The sequence below is a fragment of the Syngnathus acus genome, chromosome 20, assembly GCF_901709675.1.
Source record: "Syngnathus acus chromosome 20, fSynAcu1.2, whole genome shotgun sequence".
NCBI classification, from domain to species: Eukaryota; Metazoa; Chordata; class Actinopteri; order Syngnathiformes; family Syngnathidae; genus Syngnathus; species Syngnathus acus.
Window position 1 is genome coordinate 4,889,847 of NC_051104.1, and position 23,530 is coordinate 4,913,376.

The 23,530-nt window shown below is 39.2% G+C and overlaps 2 protein-coding genes and 1 non-coding gene across 3 annotated transcripts; 2 read left to right on the forward strand and 1 right to left on the reverse strand.

Moving 5' to 3' along the window:
- The first annotated feature begins 204 nt into the window (after positions 1-204).
- LOC119139306 (receptor activity-modifying protein 3-like) lies at positions 205-9,855 on the forward strand. Its single transcript, XM_037279868.1, has 4 exons — positions 205-556; positions 6,030-6,059; positions 6,141-6,300; positions 8,303-9,855. Exons 1-4 carry the CDS (start codon positions 505-507, stop codon positions 8,556-8,558), a joined length of 498 nt encoding a protein of 165 aa, XP_037135763.1. The 5' UTR covers positions 205-504; the 3' UTR covers positions 8,559-9,855.
- Positions 9,856-21,465: 11,610 nt separating this feature from the next.
- trnac-gca lies at positions 21,466-21,537 on the reverse strand. Its single transcript has one exon. It is a non-coding gene; the product is annotated as a tRNA-Cys (tRNA).
- A 178-nt stretch (positions 21,538-21,715) lies between these two features.
- On the forward strand, positions 21,716-22,941 carry LOC119139397 (proteasome maturation protein). The gene is made up of 6 exons (XM_037280015.1): positions 21,716-21,795; positions 22,053-22,150; positions 22,261-22,321; positions 22,406-22,507; positions 22,587-22,680; positions 22,754-22,941. Exons 1-6 carry the CDS (start codon positions 21,793-21,795, stop codon positions 22,819-22,821), a joined length of 426 nt encoding a protein of 141 aa, XP_037135910.1. The 5' UTR covers positions 21,716-21,792; the 3' UTR covers positions 22,822-22,941.
- The last annotated feature ends 589 nt before the right edge of the window (positions 22,942-23,530 follow it).

Genomic DNA, 23,530 nt, shown 5'->3' on the forward strand with positions numbered 1-23,530 from the left:
AAGACGTCACAGTGGTTCCGTGTTTTATTTGAGCAATTGTTTGCTTGACCAAAACTTGTCAACAAAGCACGGAAATGAATATTAACATTTGCAAAACGCATTATTGGCGATTTATAATAATTCACATTTGTAAAAGCAGTTATTGAGACGCACTCATGGTATTAATGGCAGTGGTATACTTGCACCGCTCCTCCTCCCTCCTCCTCCTCCTCCTCCTCCTCCCCGGGATGCAGAACTGGTGCTGAGCTCTGACTCCTCGCCACGGACAAGTCTCGATTATCATCACCAGGACACACAAGGATCACGCACAGGAATCTTTGCATTTTTTTTTTCTCTCTGTGGCGAGGGGTGCTTTCTTGGATTCTCATTCGAATCGAGTCTGCTGGCAGCATGACGGAACTTGATCTGGTCTTTTAGGGATAATAATGGCCCGCTTCAAATGTACAATTTTACCGAGCTGAATCTGAGCTTTCATTCAGAGACTAACTGGATCCACACAGCGGGATGGATACAAATGAGTTTGCAGTGCTGAAACTTTTTGTTGTTGGGATTTTGGGTGAGTGCTCTTGTTTTTCGGTATTTCAAAATAAAAACAAACACAGACAAAAAAAAAAAATATATATAAAATAGCCTACACCGGATTAAATTATTTCATGCAATATTTTTTTACCGACCACACTGCACAATTTAATAGCACTGAATTAGTAGACTTGTTTCATTTAATAAGTGCCCATTTGTTATGGCAGGAAAAAAACAAGACTAAATTGCATGTAGGTTGACCTTTCAGAACGTGTCAGTCCTTCATACGCAGTGGATAAAATGTGGCTACACATATTGATTATCTGCCTCCTGCCATCAAGTAAAAGAATATTCAATTGTTCTGCTTCTGCTGATGCTAAAGAGATGAACATAGATTATTATTGTTTTAAAAAATATATTTTTGCAAAAATAAAGTTAAATTGGATTATTTCCCATGCATAGCAACATTTAATTGGAGCTCATTAGATTGTGCAAGTGTACACATAAGCCAATTGTTCTCAGTATTATGATTTTGGATTGCTCTCATTGAGAAAAAACATACGGATGGGCATACAGGATTATTTTAAATAATTTTTACATTGAGTTCCCTGCACGACTGTTCTTTTTAAGCAGTTTAGCGTTAATCAACAGAAACCGCTGGCTGCAGCGATAAAGCCGCCCAAATTGCTTTCTGATGTATTCCACATGTTCTTTTGAATAGATTAATTAATATCCACAGTTTGTATTACATTAGGAAGAAAAAGCATCAAATGTAGATTGAGCTAACCCTCCATGACTAGGGGAGACTCTAACATTGCACGCCCCAATGGACAGAGCTAACCTATATATCGAGGCCAATAGGACCTTTTGGATCTGGCTCATTAGTCGGTCCTTAAAGGATTAAATCATGTATGAAAATGTTTCATGTGGTGGAAATGTTGCCCCTCATGAGTTTATGTACAAGGTTCGATGAACCGGTTGGCGTGTTGAAAGATTCTTGGGTGGTCTGCTTCTAAAATCACAATTTCATTTATATTGAATACAAAAAATGATGGATAGTTTCAGCCCCCTTAAAATCGAAGTGATTTTATTTATGTTGTCGTTTCAAAACAAGCGAGGGAAAGTGTATTGGCATACAGTACTTTTTTTTTTTAGACGATTTTGTAACAGCGAAATTACAAAATGTAAATGGAAAATCACGGTAGGCGGACAGAGAGACAACTGTAGTGAAAGGATTGAGTTTCACTGGTGCTATCAGGACACCAAAAGTGCTTGATGGTGATAAAAGGCAGGGGAGGGGAGTCACTCGCCAACATGGTGTGGCTATCAGGAGCTGATTGTGTCACTGTCATGACAAGAGTCAGCCTTGGCGCCGCAATGACTTCCATTTCGCGCCGTCCACTCAAGTTGCACAATTCCAATTTCAAGCATTTTGGTTCGGCTTTGTCATTTCTGTCAGATTGTGCCATGCTCTGGGGGGTATGAGCTCAAGCAAAATTGAGGAAAACTTGTTTTTTTCTGTTTGAAAAACTCATTGGAGACTTGAGAATGTGGTCTGTGTTTGAAGACCTCCCCTCCATGGATAACGGCCATGTGACAGTTGCGGCAGTGCTCGGACATAATACTTGTATTGCTATTTTTCTTTGTATTTTTTCCTTTCTGGTTCCGGTAAAAAATACAAAAAATATGGAGGACAGTTTAAATAGTTGCATCAGGTTGCGGTAAATATTGTTCATGTTGCAGGGATTTCCCCATATTAGTTTTGGTCTAGACAAAAAGATTTTCCCGTCAACCGTCCCTTTTGGGACCGAGAAAGTTTGGGAACCGTTTTTATTTTTAAAGGCAAACAAACCACTGAGTCAGTGTGACTGCTCACACGCAGATTTTTGGCCAGTTGTATATCAATCATAAATCTAAACCCTTAACCCACTTTCATAAGATGTCCCTCAAGGTACAGTTCTAGGCCTCTTTGTTTTTATCCTGGACTTGTTCAGATAACGATGATCTCCTCTTAAATTCCCTCCACAAAAAATGATGTATGTACTGTATTACATTTATTTTCTTTTTTTGTGACGACTTGAGAATATTCAATGGAATGAACGTATTTCATAACGGTTACATTCGTATCACTCGGGCTAATAAGCGTGACACCGAACGCTGCTCCGACAATCTTCTAATGGCAGCGAGGGTCTGTTAAGAGCCTGATTAATATTTCATGGGGCTGTAAAAGTTTCATGCAAGAGGAGATGGAAGGCATGAACTTTGTCTCTTTTTGCTCTTCCCGTTCGTTTCAAAGTGTGACACTAAGGTCTGGCTGACACTAGTCTCCCACGGACTGCGGCTGCCAAAAAGTAGACTGCTTTTACTCACCCTGTAAAATCCTGTCAGTGGCCTTAGTGTTCTCGAAACGGCGCCACCGTGCAATACAAAAAAAGTGGAAGGATGCCAAGCAGGTGTCTATTTATATCAGGATAAAAAAGATCGCACAAGGGGATAAATAGTTTGCAGCCAAAAGACTTGGATGACTTCGAAACAGTAAAGAATAAACTGTCACTTCCTTAAAAAGAAGCTAATAGCAGACGGGAACGTTTTATTCCAATGCGGGAAAATGTTTCCAGGAATACTGTGGGAACAACCGTTGTTTATTATCTCAAAAGGGCTTTTGTATTTTTTTTTTTTTTTTTTTTTTAGCCTGATGAGGGAATGCACTTTTAATGACTTTGTCAGAAGCATCTTGAGCATCTGTTCATACAGTACTAGACAACATATGCCCTACTTATTTAAACCCTTAACAAAGTCTGAGATTCATTATAACCCAAACCACTCGTCCTCTCCCCCATAAAATTGGCAATTTAATCGTAATGTGTGCCATTCTTCCTCATCATTATCCTGCAGTGCATTGTTCTAATGCGGCCGAGTCCAAAGGAGCGTTGTAGAATGTGAATTTCACCTCCTCTGCTGCTTGAGGAGAGGAAAAAAAAAAAGAGCTAATTGGCTCTACGGTGAAGCTCTTGCCTTTGTCTGACGGAAAACAATGACTTCTTCGTCTCATCAAGGAGATCATTAGCTTCTGTTCGTCTGTCTAATTGGCAGGTTATTAAAAAGATTTGAACCCAAGTGTCTTTTGGATCTTTGCACACAGTCACTGTCGAGTTGTGACTTTCTGTATTAATAAACAGAAAACGTCTTTGAGGGGAGGGGGGGGCAGTGTGCCTCATAATGATTCAGTGATGTGTCTTTGAGTAACCATCGAGAGACAATTGACAATGTCATCTTTCTTTTTCAACATCTGCTCTTTTAACACACTGCTCCATGGAAATGTTATTACCGTGTTTAGCGGAATACGGCTCATAAATGTTTGTAATGCCAAACAACTTGAGAGCCGAGAGTGTTCTGTTCTAGCTTGGGTTTTTTTTCTTTCTTTTTTTGTGTATGATTCAATTGAAGTAAACCACTTTGGTCTATCTCGAGCTTGAAATGATTTTCAAATGGCTCATTTGAGAAGTTGCGTCGAGAATCCGAATCCACGTAATGCCGTTTGTTCCACTTGATCATGCACACAAACAAGCGAGTCGAATTTCACAGTCTCTTGAATCAGCAAATTCACTTTGTCATTATTGTACTAGTATTCCTTATCTATCGTCCACAGCTCGCTTGAACTCGTGCCAAAATCCAAAGTTTCCACTGGGATTTTCCAAAATTGAATGTTGATGAGGTGCTTAGCGCTTCAGCTTGAGCGGGGGCAGAACAACTGATGGGATGCTCCTCTTCTTAAGTGCCTGTTACACAACGTCTTTAAGATGCTGCATTTGCATGCCAACTTAAGACCCCATGTAATTTGTTTGCTTGTGGCGCTTCTTACCGCTGAAAATAAATTTTGTGGGATAACAGAAAGCATATTTGATGTGGTGGACCTGCAACGCTCATTCATCGCTTATAAAATAATCTCTTGTTGTTCCAGTGAGTGACTAGAAAAATCAACATTGTTATTTGGTCTGAATATTTGCGGAAGCGCGCGTGATTTTTTTGTTGTTCAGGAAGTCTAGCGAGCAGCTTTTCCGATGCCAATTAAGTGATTAAATTAGAAACACAGGAGACAATGCGTCCTTGGGCATAAATACACATACAGTCAGACGACTTAATATCCGGTTTGGGTTTTGCATTTTTCCTGTTTTAAAACGGATAATAAATTTAATTAAAAATCATTTATATATCTTTAACTTTTTTTTGTTTTTATTCTTATCCAATATGAATGTTTTTCCCAGCCAGTTCCGCTTGGATGATTATGTCCCTACTGTAGGTGATGCAAGTCAGCTAATGATGCTGCCGATGGAACTGATAAACAAGCAGCACCTCTTCAATTACCCCCGGAGACAGTTGGCACATTAGTTTATCTTCCATTTCCTCATTTCCTCTCCTCATTTCTCTTTTTAGCAGACAAATGTTGTTGCCAATTCATCTTGCGAAACAAGCACCGTAATCGACGTTCTCTTTGATGACCGAGCTTGACTTTTTATTTTAGTGTTTTAATAATGGGCTGGATGCAGAGTGATTATGCACAGAGCAGTTGTTAAAAGGGCCTTAAGGATGGATGGATGGAGGAAATTGAAATCTATTAGCATGCTAAACACTTCACATGAAAGTGGCTGCTTGTTGTGTTGCACTCTTCCATTCAAGAGTCTTTTTTTGTGGGACAAATTTGTGACTGCAGTTTCATATTGGAGTCACTGAATATACTCTGACTATTATGTTCAGTAATGATGTTTGCAGCAAACCAATGAGGCAAAGCAGGAGTGCACTCCAAAATTGTGTTTACGTCCAAAAACAAAAATGGCAAACAAGACATTTGGAATCAACAAATTATGTATTAATTTGTAACACCAACACCCTGCTAAAAAAAAAAAAAAAAAAACAGGATTCAAAGTAACAAAAAGGTTAACGAGCACAGGTAAAAAAATAAATAATAATAATTTTAAAAAAATCAAGACATGCCCCACAAAAAACATGAATAAAAAAACTAAATACAATTTCAACAAAAACACAGATCATGATTTATTCTTTCAATAATAATGGCGGACTGGAAAACAAAAAAAAACTCATTTCCGAGGAAGTGACTCGCTTTTGCTGAAATCTCTTTGCTCTTGGGTGTGATCCAATGAAAAAAGAACCTCAGCGGTATGTGCGTGACTCAATCGCTGTCTGAATTCAGCAAGCAGGAATGCGAGGCATCTTTCAGAGAAACGCCTCCACGTGTAACGCACGAGACTCTTCTCATGGGAATTGAGTCGGACGTCACAAGCAGCGAAGCACGTTTTCCCAGTTGGTTAAGGTGGCTTTTTTTTTTTATGACATTCTAAGGTTCTTATCATAATAACACAAGGGTTGAGGGGAGGGAAACATGACAGGTCAAAGGTCAGGAAGACAGATGTGCATGTCAGAATTGTATTTTATTTCCACTTAACATACAACATATCTTTTCATCGAAATAATTTTGATTTTTTTATTTGCAGTCAATGCCTGGATGGCGAAGGGCTTTTCAGGTAAGCGAGCATCCGTTCGGTCGACATCGGATCGATTTTGTTGGAATATATTGATGATGTTTTCCAACATCTGCTCTCCAGCTACTGAGAGTTTGAACATTGAACACACTTCTGCCCGGCCGAAGAGACCCTGCAATGAGTCGCGCTTGGAGTGGGAAGTGGAAGTCTGTGGTGAAGACTTCAAGCGTGACATGGCTCACATAGACCCTCAGCATTGGTGTAACCTCACTCACTTTATCAGGTATTGCACACACACTACAGAATATTTGGTATTTTCATTTCAATCAAATGGACACTTAAGAGTTCATTTAAAAATTGAAAACATTCAAAATTTGTTTGACTAACTACAATAAACGACTTAATTACGAAGCTTGGAGGGAAATTTTTAAAATGACCTTTTCACGGAGCCACTCTTAATATTTTCCCCCAAGCGTCAGCCTAGCTAAGATAAAATCTCTTAGTTGTTTTTTTTTTTTTTTTTTTCCAAAACACTGAGACGTGAAAAACAAAACATAAATTTAATTTAAGCCTTGATTCACAGATCTTGACAGATCTTGATTTCCAAGCATCACTGCTGGAAAAACAGGACTCGTTTCATTTGTCAATCTTTTCAAAATGTTTCCAACTTCACACTTTTTCCTTCTAACCTTTGAACGCTTACGCAAGAAGAAGGCGAATTAGCTTAACATGTGATCCCAAAATGATTACGATGTTCGTGCATGCGGGAGGACGATGACCGACGCTTCACACGCCACCTCTGCTTGAATGCTAAAATTTGCCTCTTGAACTTGGTGGTGCAGACAAATGTATGACTTGAGGCATACTCGGCTACATCTGAAAAGATGACGGGGAGGATAAAACAGACCGTTTGGAGTTTTGAAAACAATTAGCATTATTTTTTTGGGGGGGGTTATCTAGAAAAATACATAAATTGACACCGGCTATCGTGAGAGAGTGCGAGTTCTGAACTTGGTCCAAGTCTGTATTATTTTAAAGTCCCCTCTGACTTTCTCCTTTGAATTAGTAGCAGACTTCACAGGAAGCACGCTGTTGCATCATTTAGTTTGAAACAATGATGCCTTTTCTCAGGACTCGTGTTTGTTTGCAATTAAAAAAGGGGGAAGCGATAACGAGTCGACTCACAAGGAGACGTGTTCCCGTTGTAGGCCGAGATTCTGAGCAGGACTTTTAAGAGAAAAGCAAATACACAGATTGACCTGAACAAGGGAACCGAGAGGGGAGGGGGGGGAGGATCAGGCTCTGAGAGCAAAGAACCTCATGTTTAAACAAGCAGTGATCCCTGCAGAGCTTCTCCTGTTTGACAAATGTGTTGCGCTTCCCCGCGGCGCAGCCGCTGCACAAACAACTCCCATGATGTTTTGAGCTTGTTGTATGAGAGCGTAACCAAGTTAGAAATGTTCCAATATTTTCAAGTGAATATAAGTGTTCAATGTAAAAATAGTTATCATCAATAAAGTTACTGGGATAGCCTCCACGTGGCCACCTGCGTTTATGCCACTCAATCATTTACCTCTTTATGACTTCATGAGTTTTCCGCACTATAAGGCGCACTGGATTATAAGGCGCACCTTCAATGAATGGCCCATTTTAAAACTTTGTCCATATATAAATCCATATATTTGGACACGCCTGCCGTAGTGGCTCAATATTGGTCCATATATAAGGCGCACCGGCTTATAAGGCGCACTGTCGGCTTTTGAGAAAATTTGAGGTTTTTAGGTGCGCCTTATAGTGCGGAAAATACAGTATATATATGTACAGTATATATATGTATGTATATACGTTGTATATATGTATGTATGTATATATGTCTCTCTCTCTCTCTCTCTCTCTCGCTCTCTCTCTATATATATATATATATATATATATATATATATATATATATATATATATATATATATGTATATGTATGTATATGTGTGTGTATGTACATACATATTTGGACTTATCTCGTTGTTTATTCCCTGCGTTGAGAATGAACAGGAAGCAAAGCACTTGTCTGGCATCCGGTGCCTTTGCCACGGCAGATGCTCACCCAGTACATCTCTTACAACAGGCAGAAGTTTATTTGATTAGCAGCACTTAAGCAAAGCGCCTTCAAAACAAAAGTGACATCTTGACGTCAGAAGACATACAATCATGCCGTAGATGGCGACCGTTAAAATGCTAATAATATAACAATTGATCCTTATTTGAATTTCCGGTAATGGTTTTCTTCGCAGTGAGTACCACATCTTTACGCTCTGCACGGAGACCAAATCCTTCATCGTCCACTGCTACTGGCCCAATCCACTGGTGGAGAGCTACATCATCCGCATACACAAGCACTTTTTCGCCAATTGCACTTTGGATCAGGTGGTGTGGGTGGACCCTCCGGACAACACGTTGACCGTCCTCATCCTTATTCCTGTTTTCCTCACCTTGGCTATGATTGCTCTTGTGGTGTGGTGCAGCAAGAGGAGCGACAACCTGGTTTAGGGGACATCACCTGAACATTTGTTACAGTGTTGGAAAGTTTGGGAGTTGGATTTAGTTGGTCATTTGATCCGCTGGTTGTTTTAGCAATCTATCTTCTAAAGTCCTCGAGACAACAACAAAGTGTTCAAACATTTCAGGGTGCCTTCACACAAGCATCTAGTAATCAGTTTCATGTTCTCCTTTCGTGTGTGAGCAAAATACATGGTCCAAAAGGTAAATAACAAAATCAGCAAAGAGCCAAAAGACGTAATAGTGACTTATTGCACATGTTTCCTGTTGAGCATGTTATCAGTTTGCATGTTATCTGATAGATGTTCGGATTCAGATAATCAAGATGTCCCCTTTAAGTGCACGCACTGACTTGCTGTTTTTTTAACTATAGCCTGTTGGATTGCCAATACAATTAAAGCTATTGATAAGAGACAGTTTTGTAGTCAATTGTGCTGTTCCGCATTCCAATATGTACACCAAAACATTCTTTTGTGTTTTAAATATTTCTTTCCATCAATAAGAAAAGAGCATCCTTGCACAGGATTTTTTTTTTTGTGATTCGTTTTGGTTTGTTTGGATTTTTATTACCATGTTAAAATAAAAAAACATTATAAATATGTAAAAAAAAAACAATTTTTTCTGTCTCTCTTAATTTATGCCCCGAAATAATATTCCACTTTTAATATAAATAAAAAAATATATAAATCAATAAATAGGCAAAAACATTTTTTATCTGTCTCACTTAATTTAAGCCCAAAGAATAGTATTACACTTTTACCTTGTACAAATGACAACATGCTTTATCCAAAGGTTTTTTGCTGTATATGAAGCTGTTCATTCAGGCACTGGTTCCTCATCTAACTCGAGAAAGAGTTCATGTATATTTGCCAAAATTTCAAGCTATTTATTGTATTTGCCTTCAAGTTACTATACGTGCGAAACAATATTACCTGTTTAGGTTTGGAACATTTCGATGGATGGATGGATTGGCCAGATCGAGACCAGTGACCTTGGACTTTTCTTGTCAGTCAGAACACTGTATCCTAGCTGAAGGCCAAAGTTGATAGAACTCTTGGGAAATAAAATTCCCCCGTGGACAACATTTTCACCATACACAAAAGGATGAAAAGGAACCCAAACTTGGACTTAAAGGGATTCTTTGTTTCCACACACTGCCGAGTTACTCAAGGGACAAGTCGTCACTGGAAAGGACAACAAACACGAGACAACATTAGAATTCAACCATTTTTTTGTGGCTGTTTTATGACTGATCGCGATGAATAAAATACTGTTCGTACACTGAGAATTTCTCATGAATGTTCTTTAAAGGTGAACCTACGAGCATCTGGGTGTTGCATTAGCCTCGCATGATCTTTTGTGGATCTCTTCCAGAATTTCACAATGGAAGCCAAAAACAATGACGACTTACAAATCTATAACACTCCTTTGCTTTATTGCTCTTAATTGTTATTTCACGAAACAATACCTCTTAGATTTGGGAGGAGGTGAATTCTTTTTTTACCCTCCAGAGAATTTCTTCTTGGAAATTCATTGTCTTGAAATGGGCTCATTGGTTCCCTGGGAGTGTTTATTCAAGTGTTTATTCAATTCCGAGACATCATTCTCTTATTGAATCAACATCATTGACGTATGCAAGCGTCCTATCGTGGAATTTTGTAAATACAGTCGGACAATGTAGTCATTGGCCGACGGTCAATGATGTTGATTTTGTTGCAGACACCCACGTTAATCCACAATGAGCGGACCCAGAGGACGTCGGCGGAAACCACAAACTCACTGAGCACAATACAATGCCCAGTATCATAAGTTACCATCTAAACAAACACACGGCCGTTATTTATCCCAGAAGATCTCCAGGAAAGAACCAGAGAGATTTTGTTCAGAGACATAAAACAAGAGCGTTTACATACGCATGCCCATGGGAGCGTAGTTTATGAGAGGCGGAGCCTAACTGTGCAGGTTCCCTGAAGGATGCTTTTCCACAAGGCCTCCATGGCCAGCCACTTGGCGGCAGGAAGGATATTCAATCTTTTTTCCCAGAGTTGACAGAAGAATACAGGGAAGTGGGTTGACCCACCCAGTGCTTTTTGACCAAAAGCGGCGCAGGAAGTATGAGGGTGCCATTCAACTTCCGGGTAGAGCTGCTTTGTCATGGCCGAGCAACTTGTGGCAAAGATTAGCGACGACCAACGAGCTGGAGGTTGTGGCAAAACGAGTGACCTCTGCCATTTTAAGCAACAGTATTGTGCCTTTGTTGCCATGTCGACAAAAAAAAAAAATATATATATATATATATATATCAATTAAATATTTTTTAAAAAATATCTACACATTTAAATATTACTATTATTATTTAAATAATGCTATATATATACCGTTTTTTTTCCGTGTATAATACGCCCCCATGTATAATACGCACCCTAACAATGGCATGTTGATGCTGGAAAAAAGCCTGTACCCATGTATAATACGCACCCAATTTTTTTTAATTTATTTTAAATTTTTTTTTTTTTTAAAGTCCCAATGATCGTCACACACGCAGGGAGGCAATGGGTCCCATTTTTATAGTCTTTGGTATGGTCTTAACTAGGCTGGATGTATTTTTTTTGTTGGCGTTGATTTCTCCGACTGCCCATAAAGGCACCACCGCGATCAGATGAAAAGAGAGGAAAGTGACGTGCGGACATGTGAAAAAGGCGGCTCTGTATGGGAGAGACGTTGAAGAGGAATAAAAACACCCTTGGAAACCAAAACTTGCCCCTCGTCGTGACTCGGAGCCGCAACAAATGTTTCGGATTTGTGTAGGGTACATTGTGACAGCAAACGAGCAGGTGATCGAGCAAGCGTTTGATACGAGAGCATTGCGTTCGTATGGAGCGTGTTTGAAGTGAACAGCAGAGACGAAAGGAACAAGGCAAAGTGTTGTGAAATAAAATATTACCTATAATACGCATTTTGTTATTTGCTGATTGTATTAAACTATCACATTCATTGTCAGTCAAGAAGAGAAGAGGACTATTATCCCTTCTTTGACGAAATTACCAGAGCACAGTACAAACACACTATTGTTCTTTCGGTATTTATTCAACCCACATTCTTTCACAACATGACAAGAAGAGAACAATACATAAATCAATACTCGTACCAGTACCATGATTTTCTTAAAAAAAAAAAAAAAAAAAAAAAAAAAAAAATTTAATTAAAAAAAAAAAAAAAAAAAAAAGAAATTGTACCCATGTATAATGCGCACCCCAGATTTTAGGACAATAAATTAGTTAAATTTTGCGTATTATACACGGAAAAAAACGGTATATAAATTAAATATTTTTTTTAAAAATATCTACACATTTAAATATTACTATTATTATTTAAATAACGCTTTCAAGATTGATAAATGAATGATAAACACTGTTCTTTTTTTGGACACATTTTCCTTCACTCACAAATTCATTGCAACAAATATTCTACCTCGGTGGTTTGTTTTGATTCCTCAATGATTAAAAAAAAAAAAATCACTGACAGCTGTCCTGAATGAACAGCGAACCCTTACCCAAAAAAAAAGCAGTTCTCACAAGTCACTAAAGCAGACCTCACACAAACCCACAGTTTCCCACAGTAAAACTACTCCGAAGCACATGACCCAAACAGGACATCCTCCCAGTTTTTCACCCACATTAGGTCCCACTCTCACCCTCATCTTGCTCTCCTCCTAACCTCATTTTTGCCCACGATGACTCAACCATTAAAATAGCAACTCAGTTGCTGTAGCTTCAAATGATATCATAAATTAAGCCCAAAAAAAATGTAAATTCAGTTGACCTTTCTTTGGGGCACCAACTTACCAAAATGATCCCCCAAAACGCGCATCACATTGACAAGCTTTACATTCATGCCCATGTTTGGCTATGTTGACATAAATTGATTTCCCTAAAATCGTGTTTCATGCTTTCACTATTCTCATATTTGTTTTTCCCTCCTCCTCCTCCTCCTCCTCCTCCTCGCTTCTCCTTTCCCCCAGTGACCCGAGTGGCCCTCTCTGTCGGACTCCCCCGGTCATCACACAGCTGGACTCGGTCTCTCTCTTTTTCTTACACACACAGGCTAATGCACAAATTATGCAATTTGGTTACTTCATATGTGTTTTACCACTCGGGCTGTTCTTTATCGTTCCCTTGTTTTTCCTCTTAAAAATTTTCACCATTTGTTGTGTATATAAGTTGCTCTCCTACATTAAGATGACACAGTATATCATGATATTATGAACATAAAGTGAGTAAAAATAATTTATTTATCTGTCAGTGGCTACTTTTATTCTAATGATGAGCTTTTTCCTGATCCACAATTTTAATCTGCAAAGTATTTTGTTTTCCTCAGAAGTCAGTTTCACTTTTCCGGTTGACATTACACACCTTGTTGTATTGTGTGTGTTGCTTCCTGTGGCCCGAAAGTACAAAAGTGGAATCAAAGGAGAATTTTTCTAAAAGCAGAGTTCCCTCCAGTTGTCTATTCCTGTTTACACGTTACCATGCTAACCACTCGCTTAGAGTTTATCAACCTGTTGCGCGGAATTACTGGCTAGCCACACGCGCATCTTAAGCAGTCACACCGCCGTTGACCTCACACAATGCACCAGGCAAACACTTGAACTATTTTAATAAACAAGATTTCCTATGACATCATGCAGTCATCCAGCGCCTGAGAGTCTATTATTTGAGAGGAAAGACATTCTCAGTGGAATGCAAAAGTGGGTTTGATTTATTTGCAGGCACCTAAATGCACCACACATATTGCAGCCTTCCGGCAGGGACGCCATGATTCCAATATATGAGCGAGGGCAAGCATAAAAAAATCCATCAGGCCCCTGAAAGCCATTACTTCCATAATTCCATATATATATATATATATATATATATATATATATATATATTTTTTTTTTTTTTGCTTTTATGCAACTAGGGACTGTATAGAGCAACATTTTTTTTACATCTCTCGCTCTCAAGGCAAGTATCCTTAGTCACCATGGTTACGCAAACAATACACATCCATCTGTCACTTCACTTCTCATCGTCCAATAAAAGCCTCATTAAACATCTGTTACCAAGCAACCAACAGATGTGAAGCCAAGTGACAGCTATGATGTGTAAGCTCATTAAACAAATCCCTCATTTGCGACCTTTTAGAAGTGTGTGATGGGCTACTTCACGGACGTTAACATGCATCGCGGACGTTTACGTGAGCTCAAGGTTGTTAAGAATAATGAGAAATATGCCATGAGCTTTCTCATGCATGATCCTTTTAAAGAGCTGCTGTTGTGCGTGCAGCAAATACAGTGCTGAGTGTCATTTGTGCTGAGAGGACAAATATTGGCCTTCGTTGGTGTGACAGGCGTCCTTGAAGAAGAAAACGTTTTTTTTCGAGGCTGATATTGCTGTATAATATAAGAAAAACAAAAACATCCATCAGGTAGAGTCACATCAGTTTGGTTTGATGGTGGAGCTGGAAAATCAAGTTAGTCAAGAGAAAGAAAAAAAAGTCCTTCATTTGTCCCTCAGTGGGGACATGCAACATAATGGAATAGAAGTAAGAATATTTGTTGGATTCCTATTATATGCATGATATTTTAGTGAAATAAAAATGACAGCTCAGATGATACTACACGTTCACCGAAATCATCTCGGGCCGGGTGTGAACGTTTTCCCACTGAACAATTGCTGACAGTTAAATGGATGTACAGTGTTCACAACAAGCAAGCTGAGCAAGAATTGGACAACGCTCTGAATTATTGAGAGGGGAGTGCAGCAACAAGACTGCAGATGGGAAAACAAGGTCAAACTGTACGGTTCACTGAGTTGAAGTTTAATTTTTTGGAGCTGGCGTAATCCTTTGCAGGGGAATTTCACAGGCGAGTTTCGGCTGGGGGATCTGAGAGAGGGAGGGCTGCGCCGATGCAGCGGTGGTCACAGCCGAACTCACTTAAGATGCAGATGAACTGTTTAAAAAGAGTGTAGCTCATTTTTAAAAACGCATTCAGAGCGTTTATCATGGAACGATAGTCTCATTTTCACAACTTATGAAACACTCCAGAGACCGCAAACTCACCCTCAGTCATACGCATTCATTTTATGACATAGCGAGCGGGAAGAATGGAAAAAATGTCTCCTCGGGTCAATGAGGTGTTGCTGGATAAACAAAAAGTCTTTTTTATCCGTATTTGATGGCATGTCTTGTCATCTCAAGACGTGACGCAGATCTTCCCTCTCCGGGGGGAGTCACCCATGCCGTTGACCTCTTGTTGGCGGAATTGTGTTTATCATTGTTTATTTATCATGGGGAAGCCATCAATGAATGATGACTGTTGTAATATTCAGTCTAGCCGCCGCTTCATTCCGTCTTTTAAATCCACTCCCAGAAATTTGACCTGCTTATATTTCCGTTTGTCTCTCCCTACTGTATTCCAGTTGTTGGGAAGGATGTTTGGCTTTATCTAATGTTTGGGCTAAAGGTCCTGTGGCGATGTGTTGTGTATACACACAGATAATGCTGTTTGCGTTGAGCACTGGCCTGCATCCTGCCCGGAGGACTTCACCAGAGAAACACAATGGACCCCCGTGAATATTCCACAGGGGTCCCACGCTGTTTACTAGCCCCGCCCCCTGACCAATATGGAGCTTGGTCCATTTACTATGTCACGTGTTAATGAGACTAGAATATTATTTAGGATGATGGAAAATCAAGCATCCCCATTTTCGCCCTTTGAACTTTATGCTTCGGTTAGTCACTTTTTCCAAAACGTCATCACTTGACTGTCCTTTCCACCCATGGGGTGAGTTCATCGTTAATGCGTTTGATCAAAATTGTGATGCAATCGTACTAGATTTAGGTTACGATTTTTAATCAATGGAAATCTTGTGAGCGGGAATCTACTTAATTTAACCTGCATGGGAGTTTTAGAAAAGGATTTTGTAACCTAGCAACAGTAAGCGTAAAGAAAATGAGGTCACGAGCACATCTGGTGCCTTCATGCCAACTGTCCCAAATATGGCGGACATCTGGAAAAAAGAAAAAATCACTGGTGCAAAATTTGTTGGGGGATGCTTCTGACACTTTCTTTTTTTTTTGGGGCAATTTTGTTGTGTGACCTACCTCCTGAAAATACAAAAGCATTTTTAGCAATGCAGATCCCCAAACTGCTCATCTTTTCAGTCAAGTGGAACTAAACCGTCCGACACAAACAATTTGCACACATTTCATTTGGCTCTGGAGACGCCCGCAAGACAATCCAACACGTTCCCTGCATTGTGTCGGTCACGCTTGAGTAGTGCTAACACATTAGCATTATTAACCGTGCTGGCCGCAGTTTGACCCCATGAGAGACAAAAGTGAGGAAGTTCGGCGCTCATGACCTTCTAATCGACACGCGCAATAGCATAAACTTATATAAGAGAGCGTAAACTTGATGTCAGGCAAAAAATAAAATGCTTATATAAGAGGCGAGCCATTTTAAATGGTCAATGTTTTTGTGAGGATTACTTATTGATTGACGTGTCGGATGGATGCATCATGGAGGTTTGCATTGCTTACATAATTGATCAACGTATCTTCAGACGTTGACCGGCATCATATGCACTGTGATGTTGGCTTTATGTTTTATCTTGGCGACATTAATGAGGAAAACTTGACGGAAGTTACATAACAAGCTTGGGTTGGAGAAAAAAAATACATATAAGGGGCTGCATCAAGGAATTCCATCAGATCGCTGACCTCGAGCAGACCTAATGTACTGGTTCTGCGTGTTTGTGTGAATTAAAGGCCTGCCACTTGTCACCGCACTCTTTAAATCCAAGCTCAGGCAGAAAGAAAGATGTTAAAAAGTCACGGTGCCATCAGTTGTTGGTATTCACTACGGGCAGCCCGCAAAGCCACTGCAATTACTCTTTGGTCTGGAATTGAAATGTCACATAAATCACCAGAAAGTTGCAAAAACTTTGTCTTTGTGGTAGAATTCCATATATGGTCCAAAGTTGCAACTTTGTGAGGAAGGGGAAATTATTTTATTATTTTATTTTATTTACATTGGGCCATTATAAATGATCCTGTAGTAACATAAGCCACGGACTCATTTTAGGCGGCCATGTTGTGGCAGAGTCTATAAAAGCTAATTATTTACCTTGCCTTTTCCTCCGGCGGGTCAACCCACACTTGACCCGAGTTGCTCTCTGAAACGACACCGTTTTGTTGCACAATTAAAAGAACATCGAGACACAAAGGCAGGAACTTAACTAAGCATAATGTCTTACTCACCCGTTTACAAAACATTTTCTGGGAAACAGGACGCCGTTTGAAAGAAAGTCGTTTAAGTTCAGGGTGTGAGAAAAGGTTTACGTACCAGGTTATAGATATGCCTGCCTCTGATTTGAGATTTTTTTAGTTTTCACCCTCAGGACACACGTTCTTATTGGAAACATCAATCACTACAGCGCAGAGATAAATGAAGAAATAGAAAGGGTTATAAATGCAAATTTTTACATGGATGCAGGTCAGCATATTGCCGTCTTAAATCATAAGACAGATACGCTTCTGTTATCTTCAATACAGTTGGCTTGGCTTCGAGGTTTTAGCCAGGCTTTTTGAAATAGCTTAACATAAAATCGCTCAAGGAATGAAAGAGAAGTGAGGCAGATCATGGAAATATTTTATAAACAAGTTCCTTGGATGTGACGAATGTGATTAGTGTGGAATTTGCTCGATTTTTTTTTTTTTTACTACAGCTTATGTCTGTTTTTTTGTTCTGTTGTGATTTGAACTTCTGTAATATAGGATCACTTTTTTTCTTGCCCTTTTATGGTGGAATATTCACATTGCGGCAAGATGGAGTCGTTTATTTTATATTTCAGCTTTATTGGACAAACAAGTCATAAAACAGTTTGCGTAGGGGAGCATAATCCTTCAAGCGACACTTTTCGTCTTTCATACGTTCGTTCCGATTTGAGTAGGCGGATTTAGAAGCGCATCTTTTTTATTGCTGTTCTGCAAACGCTCAAACCTCTTTCCAGCCAAAGAGTCACAAACAAAATCCTGTAGTTATTTTAAATCCCATCAGGCTTCTTTTTGGCCGTCACAGTTCCCATGTGAGGTCACAACCCAGTGACCCGCGGATAACAACGACCGGTGTCCGTTCGCGTTGGTTTCTGCTCAGATGGGAAAGTACGGTAATGAGACAGTTTATGCTCAGAGGTTATGCTCGCTTGCTCCTGCTGTTAAGGCATTGTGTTGAAGTGTGTAAATGTGTGTGTGTCAGGATGTGGAATAATGAGTCCAAATCTACCTGCTGGGATCAGATGACCTCTTGCACGGCAAGCCGACGTGTCTGACGGATTTTGGTTGAGTAGTGGACAGAATGGTACACATAGTGGACATTTCATTAGGTAAAGAACATGATGATATATACAGTTAATATCTTTTTTTTTTTTTAGCTTTTTTCACCCACTCATGGAAAATATGGCAAGAACAGCACCTGGCATTTCCGACACTTAATAAATCCATTTTGAAAATGGCATTAAATGGAACAGGCACTGAATATGGAACGTGAATCATTTTGTAGAAATGTCAAGTCAAGAAAATAATATGAGTCACCCTTTTCTGAAATTTTCCAAATAGCAGTCATTTTCTTCTGATAGTTCCTCCATCAGACTTGGCATGTTCTTCATGTTATGGTGACCGACTGTATAATTTTTTCGACCTCCTTTTACATCAAACAACCGAGCCTATCTTGGAGCACTTAACAGAAATTAGCTGAAAAAGTGTCATCTGTTATGGTGCGGGTGGATTTTATGACAAAAAGCAGCCTCCAACCACTTTAATTAATTGTATCAGCCCGACTGGGAGATCTCCCACTGGGATGTATAGCTGCTGTTGAAGAAGCTTTCACAACAATAACAACCTTGGAGTGCCATTAGATGACATAAAAAAAAAAAGAGAGATGATCTGCTTTATTAAACCGATAATTGCTCATTCCTCGATTATGTAAAGCACATCAATACAGATACTCATTTGAATATGTTTAGATCTTTTTTAGTTATTGATTTATTTAGAGGAATTAATTGCCAAGAGAATACATGAAAGCAAACTATTTCGCAAGATTTGAAACTCTCATGTGGGGCGCTGGGGAATATGTTGGGAATATTTTGTGCCAATAGTATTACTGTTAACATTCAATTCTAATTTTACATAGATGCAATATTGAGCTGTTTAATAAAGACACTTAATGAGCAAGAAATGTATTAAATTATGAATGCATTCATGAACAATCAAACATAAAAGGCAGATTGAAGCAGAGCATCATTGGATTAATAGACCGGATGTGAATCTGGCCATCTGGTTAACCTCACAATTCATCTCCACTAAATTCTTGCATAAAGAAAATGTATCCCCCGCCCCCTCTCTCTTTCCTCCATTCATCCATCATCGTAAATATATTATCATTTGCGAGAAAATACATTTGGGACTCCTCACCTGTTTTTCCTATCAAACCAAAACTGCATAATGGCTGCGAGACAATATGATTGCGGAATGCATGAAAACAATGTGTGGTCTTTATCCATTAAGCCACAATAATATACATAATCCTTCTTTGTCCTCCATTTTTTTATGGTTGCATTATCGTGTGACAGTTTAGAGATTACAGTATTGTATGTATGATGGACATTCTAATGCCATTTGCAGAACTTGATGACATCAGCAGTTTGTGTGCAATGCACGTATGCGTGTCGGCATAAGTGCAAAACTGCTGAGCTCTGAAAAGAAAAAAAATTGTGGTGTATGTATTCGTGGACATATTGTGATGATTTCTTCTTAATGTTATTCACACAATAGCTGAATTCCAGATGAGGGTAAAATTTCAGACCACCAAATCAACTACTTCTGCTATTTCATTCCTCAAACCTCCTCCAGTTTTGAGCAAGCGTGTTAATCCAAAAGAACAATGAAGGAAGTCATGACTCAGGCTGCTAAAAATAATGGACGTATGTTGAAAGCAAGAGTGAATGCGCTCGACTGATATCCAAAAATGGGAAGAGGAAATATGACAAAAAGTTGGAAATACACAGCAGGCACCAATGGCCATGTGAGATGAAATTAGACCGTTCAAAATTCAAATTCAAGTCATAACCCTTAAAGACTTCTTTACTGTGTCTATAAATATCTACGTATAATCTCCACCTGTGGTTAAAATTCAATACGAAAGCTTCTCCTGATTGCTGACATTCTTTCACTGGACTCCTGATGTGAACATTAAGACATGATCAGGCTGTGATTAGGAGCTATTCTAGTCGCACGCTGCGATTTGATCCATATATTCGATAAATAGTACGAGAGGTGATTGCGTTTGATGTACTTACAAATAATATTTGTGAGCATGAAATCAGCTGATCATAAAAAGATCTCCAAATGTCACATGGTGACCCCGCTTGTCACAGCCACTTTCTCATTTGCAGAAGAATACCTACAACCTTTTGATATTTCGGGGAATTAAATGCTCCCGATAAGCTGTCTGATTCAATGTCCAACAAGAAAAAAAAAATCACACAGAACAATGCATGCTGGATTGTTTTCATTTTTATAATGTCATCATAAAAAAGCACATGGCTGCCTTCCTTTCCTTGGTCACTGGATGAAGTTACGCTTTTTTTTTTTTAGACATTTTCTTCTTCGATGCTCTCATTTTACCTGTGCATATTTAACTATATTAAATTCATTTTTTGTCCTTTTAAATGTGAAAAATGCCAAACTAGGTGATGACATAATGGATGCTGCTGGCTGTAATTCAAAGCTTCAGTCTGGACTCAGGCCACTCTAATCATCACATAACACGAGGGAAAAGAAGATTGGCAGAAAAATGCTGGGTGATACTCTCAAATATATTATGAGCTGCACACGTGTACACACAATATTGCAGAGCAACCTGCAGACGGCATCGTGCCGAGTTCCACACCTCCGGGACCACCATGATAAAGCAGCAGCATATTAAGAGATTCAAAAGAGGTCAGTGACTCTTCTGACCTGATTTCCTCAGGCAGCTCATAGCTTTAGGTTTGTGAATACCCCGCCATCTCGACTTTGGCTTTTCATCATAAATTCACTTGGCACTCTGAGCCAATGAGCTGAGATTGCAGGGGGAAATTGTGTGTCCATGCGTGACTGGATCTTCAATGTCCATGAGTGGTTTTGTTGTGTGCGCGCCTCTCGTCATTATGAAACTTAGCAAGCTGACGTCAACGTTAATGTGTGTACATACCGTGTGTAACAATGTACATGGAATTTGGAATGTTGTAAATGATTGCCTGTTTTTTTGGCTTCACGTGGGTGACCTAGTTTGGCTTTAGATGTCCAGCTTTAAATTGATGCATGGCTGCAAAACCAACAACAATAACAACAATGAAAACAAAAACAACGCAATTGAGTATCTTCTTGGTTTGTGCTCTAACATTTGTGCACTATGGGTCCTTATTTAGGGATGCGTGAGCCAAACCAGATCATGTTCAGGTAATTGATTTAAGCACAGGTGCTCAATTCGAACCTTGGTGGCAAAGGTCGTGAAAAATAGCCTACTATGTGATTACTTTTCCGTTGTGTGCAGAATTATGAGATGAAATACCTGTATAGATAGATTATTATTTATTCTATTGGGAAATTAGACTTTCATATCAATGTGGAACAAGTAACTTGTAGCTTTATGCTGCCCCCTGCTGATGAATGCCGTTGTTGGTGCGCTTTGATGCATTTAAAAAGCACAAAAACACAGTTGTGTTACGCCTCTTTTATTTAAGAGCTACTTATTTTAATGTGTACACGTATAAAGTTGGGCTGTGTCCATTGCTACTTTGAAAAATACAAAACGAGGGGGCACCCGGATTTGAACCGGGGACCTCTTGATCTGCAGTCAAATGCTCTACCACTGAGCTATACCCCCGTGCCGATGTAACTCTCTCAGTGTTTTTTATTTAAACATGATATATCTGATGAGATTTATTTACAGTAATAAACCACCAAATAATCTTCAGTGATTAAAAAAAATATTGATGGGAAAAAATCACAGTGTGGTGCTAATATTCGAGAAACGTTCGAAAAATAGCTTGACGCATATCCGTGACGTGTACCGGTTATGGCGTCATGAAAATGCGACGCATTTCCATGTATTCAATCTAAAGCGCAAGTCGCAGTTGAAATGGTACGTCAATTTTGTTTTTGTTGTCGTTAATGTAAAGTGAAAATACAAATACTAATACTATTTATGTTTTAACATTTATGATATGTGGGGTTTTCTGTAGCTATAATCGCTGCAGTCCCCAATTGTGAATGTGATTAGTCATTGCAGCTAGTGCTCGTTAGCTAGCGTTTAAAATACACATTGCTTCCCATAACATTTCAATATTTGTGTACGGGTTTTTCCATAACATACTGACAAATATATGGCATGAATATCAGAATTCTCGAGGTTTCCAGTCTCAGCTGACCGCCAGCGTACCGGTGACTGGTTTGTGTCCACCGGGGGCATATGGCGTTCACGATACACTTCGCCATGGGTGAGTAAATATGCAGTAAATACTCAACAAGTGGTTTTATTAGATAATGTGAATTGATTGAAATCAGACGTATAATACGTATTCCGTATATCTTGTCATTTACTGATTAGTTTCAACAATGTGAAGAATGAGATCGTCCCTGCCCATGCATTGGAGCTGTCGGAAAAAAATGTAAGTAGATTTGAATAACTACGAATGCGGGATGGTGTTGATTTGATTTTCTAGTGGCCTATGATGTGTTTCTGTGTCAAACAGTTCCAGTTGAACCAGGACAAGATGAATTTCTCAACCCTTCGAAACATCCAAGGTCTTCATGCTCCGCTTAAGCTGCAGATGGAGTATAGGGCAGCGAGACAGGTAACGTTGAGATGTTCCATTGCACCTGTTGTGGCTTCCTTATTTCCAATGTTGCCTTTTGATTCATCTCTTGCTCCAGATCCAGCGTCTGCCGTTCTTACCGAGCTCCAACTTGGCGCTGGACACCCTCAGAGGCACTGATGAATCCATGGGCTTTGAGGACATTCTCAATGGTGACGTTCACTCAAACTCGTTCACGGAGTCACATATTCATTGCTAACCAGTCATACTTTTTTTTTTCCCCAGACCCAACACAGAGTGAAATGATGGGCGAGCCGCACATGATGATGGAATGCAAGCTGGGGATGTTTTAGAAGATGACAGATTCTTGTTATTGTATGTTCCTTTAATCTGATGAAACTGTTGAGGTGACTAGCATAGCTTTTCTATTATTCCAAACAGGTTTGCAGTTTCAATAAATGTCACTAAAAATACCCATGCTATCATTGTTTTGATTCAACTCTGGGAATGGATATGTTTCATGGCATATAAATAAACACTTTTGTTTTGAGTTTTTATACATTAATTTCTGCAAGTCATATGTATAACTGCTTCCCTTCAGCAGATACAATACAATCTTTATATAGCGTGTACACAACAAAGTAAAAAATTGCAAAGTGCAGCCACCTAGGACGGATTACAAGCAATGTCAATCTAATTTAAATAGCAAGAACAAGGCTACAGTGACTTTTTATTTATTTTCCAAAAGGCTAGTCAAGGTCGGCGGTGAGGGAGGGGAGAGAAGAAACGTAGAGGTTCTGTAACTCACTGTAGCAATCAATTGAAATCTCACCGCCATCGGACCAGCCGGCTTGTTTGTTTGGTGCAGCATTATATAAATGGCAACACAATAGTACAAGTTTAAGTACCGGTGACACTGTTCCTGATTTTTCTTTTTTTAAAAGAAATACATTCTATAATATACCGTTTTAATATTTACAATTTGGTACGGTTCAATTATAATGTCTTATTGTAAACTAAATAAACTATACTTGAAGCATGAGGAATGGATTATCGAGAATT

What these genes read in the sequence shown, in the direction of transcription:
- LOC119139306 (XM_037279868.1), top strand. Translation starts at nt 505, where the DNA reads ATGGATACAAATGAGTTTGCAGTGCTGAAACTTTTTGTTGTTGGGATT. An exon ending in TTTTGTTGTTGGGATTTTGG is followed by an intron (nt 557 to 6,029) that starts GTGAGTGCTCTT and finishes TTTTATTTGCAG; the next exon opens with TCAATGCCTGGATGGCGAAG. An exon ending in GATGGCGAAGGGCTTTTCAG is followed by an intron (nt 6,060 to 6,140) that starts GTAAGCGAGCAT and finishes TCTGCTCTCCAG; the next exon opens with CTACTGAGAGTTTGAACATT.
- LOC119139397 (XM_037280015.1), top strand. An exon ending in CACGATACACTTCGCCATGG is followed by an intron (nt 22,151 to 22,260) that starts GTGAGTAAATAT and finishes TTTACTGATTAG; the next exon opens with TTTCAACAATGTGAAGAATG. An exon ending in TGGAGCTGTCGGAAAAAAAT is followed by an intron (nt 22,322 to 22,405) that starts GTAAGTAGATTT and finishes TGTGTCAAACAG; the next exon opens with TTCCAGTTGAACCAGGACAA.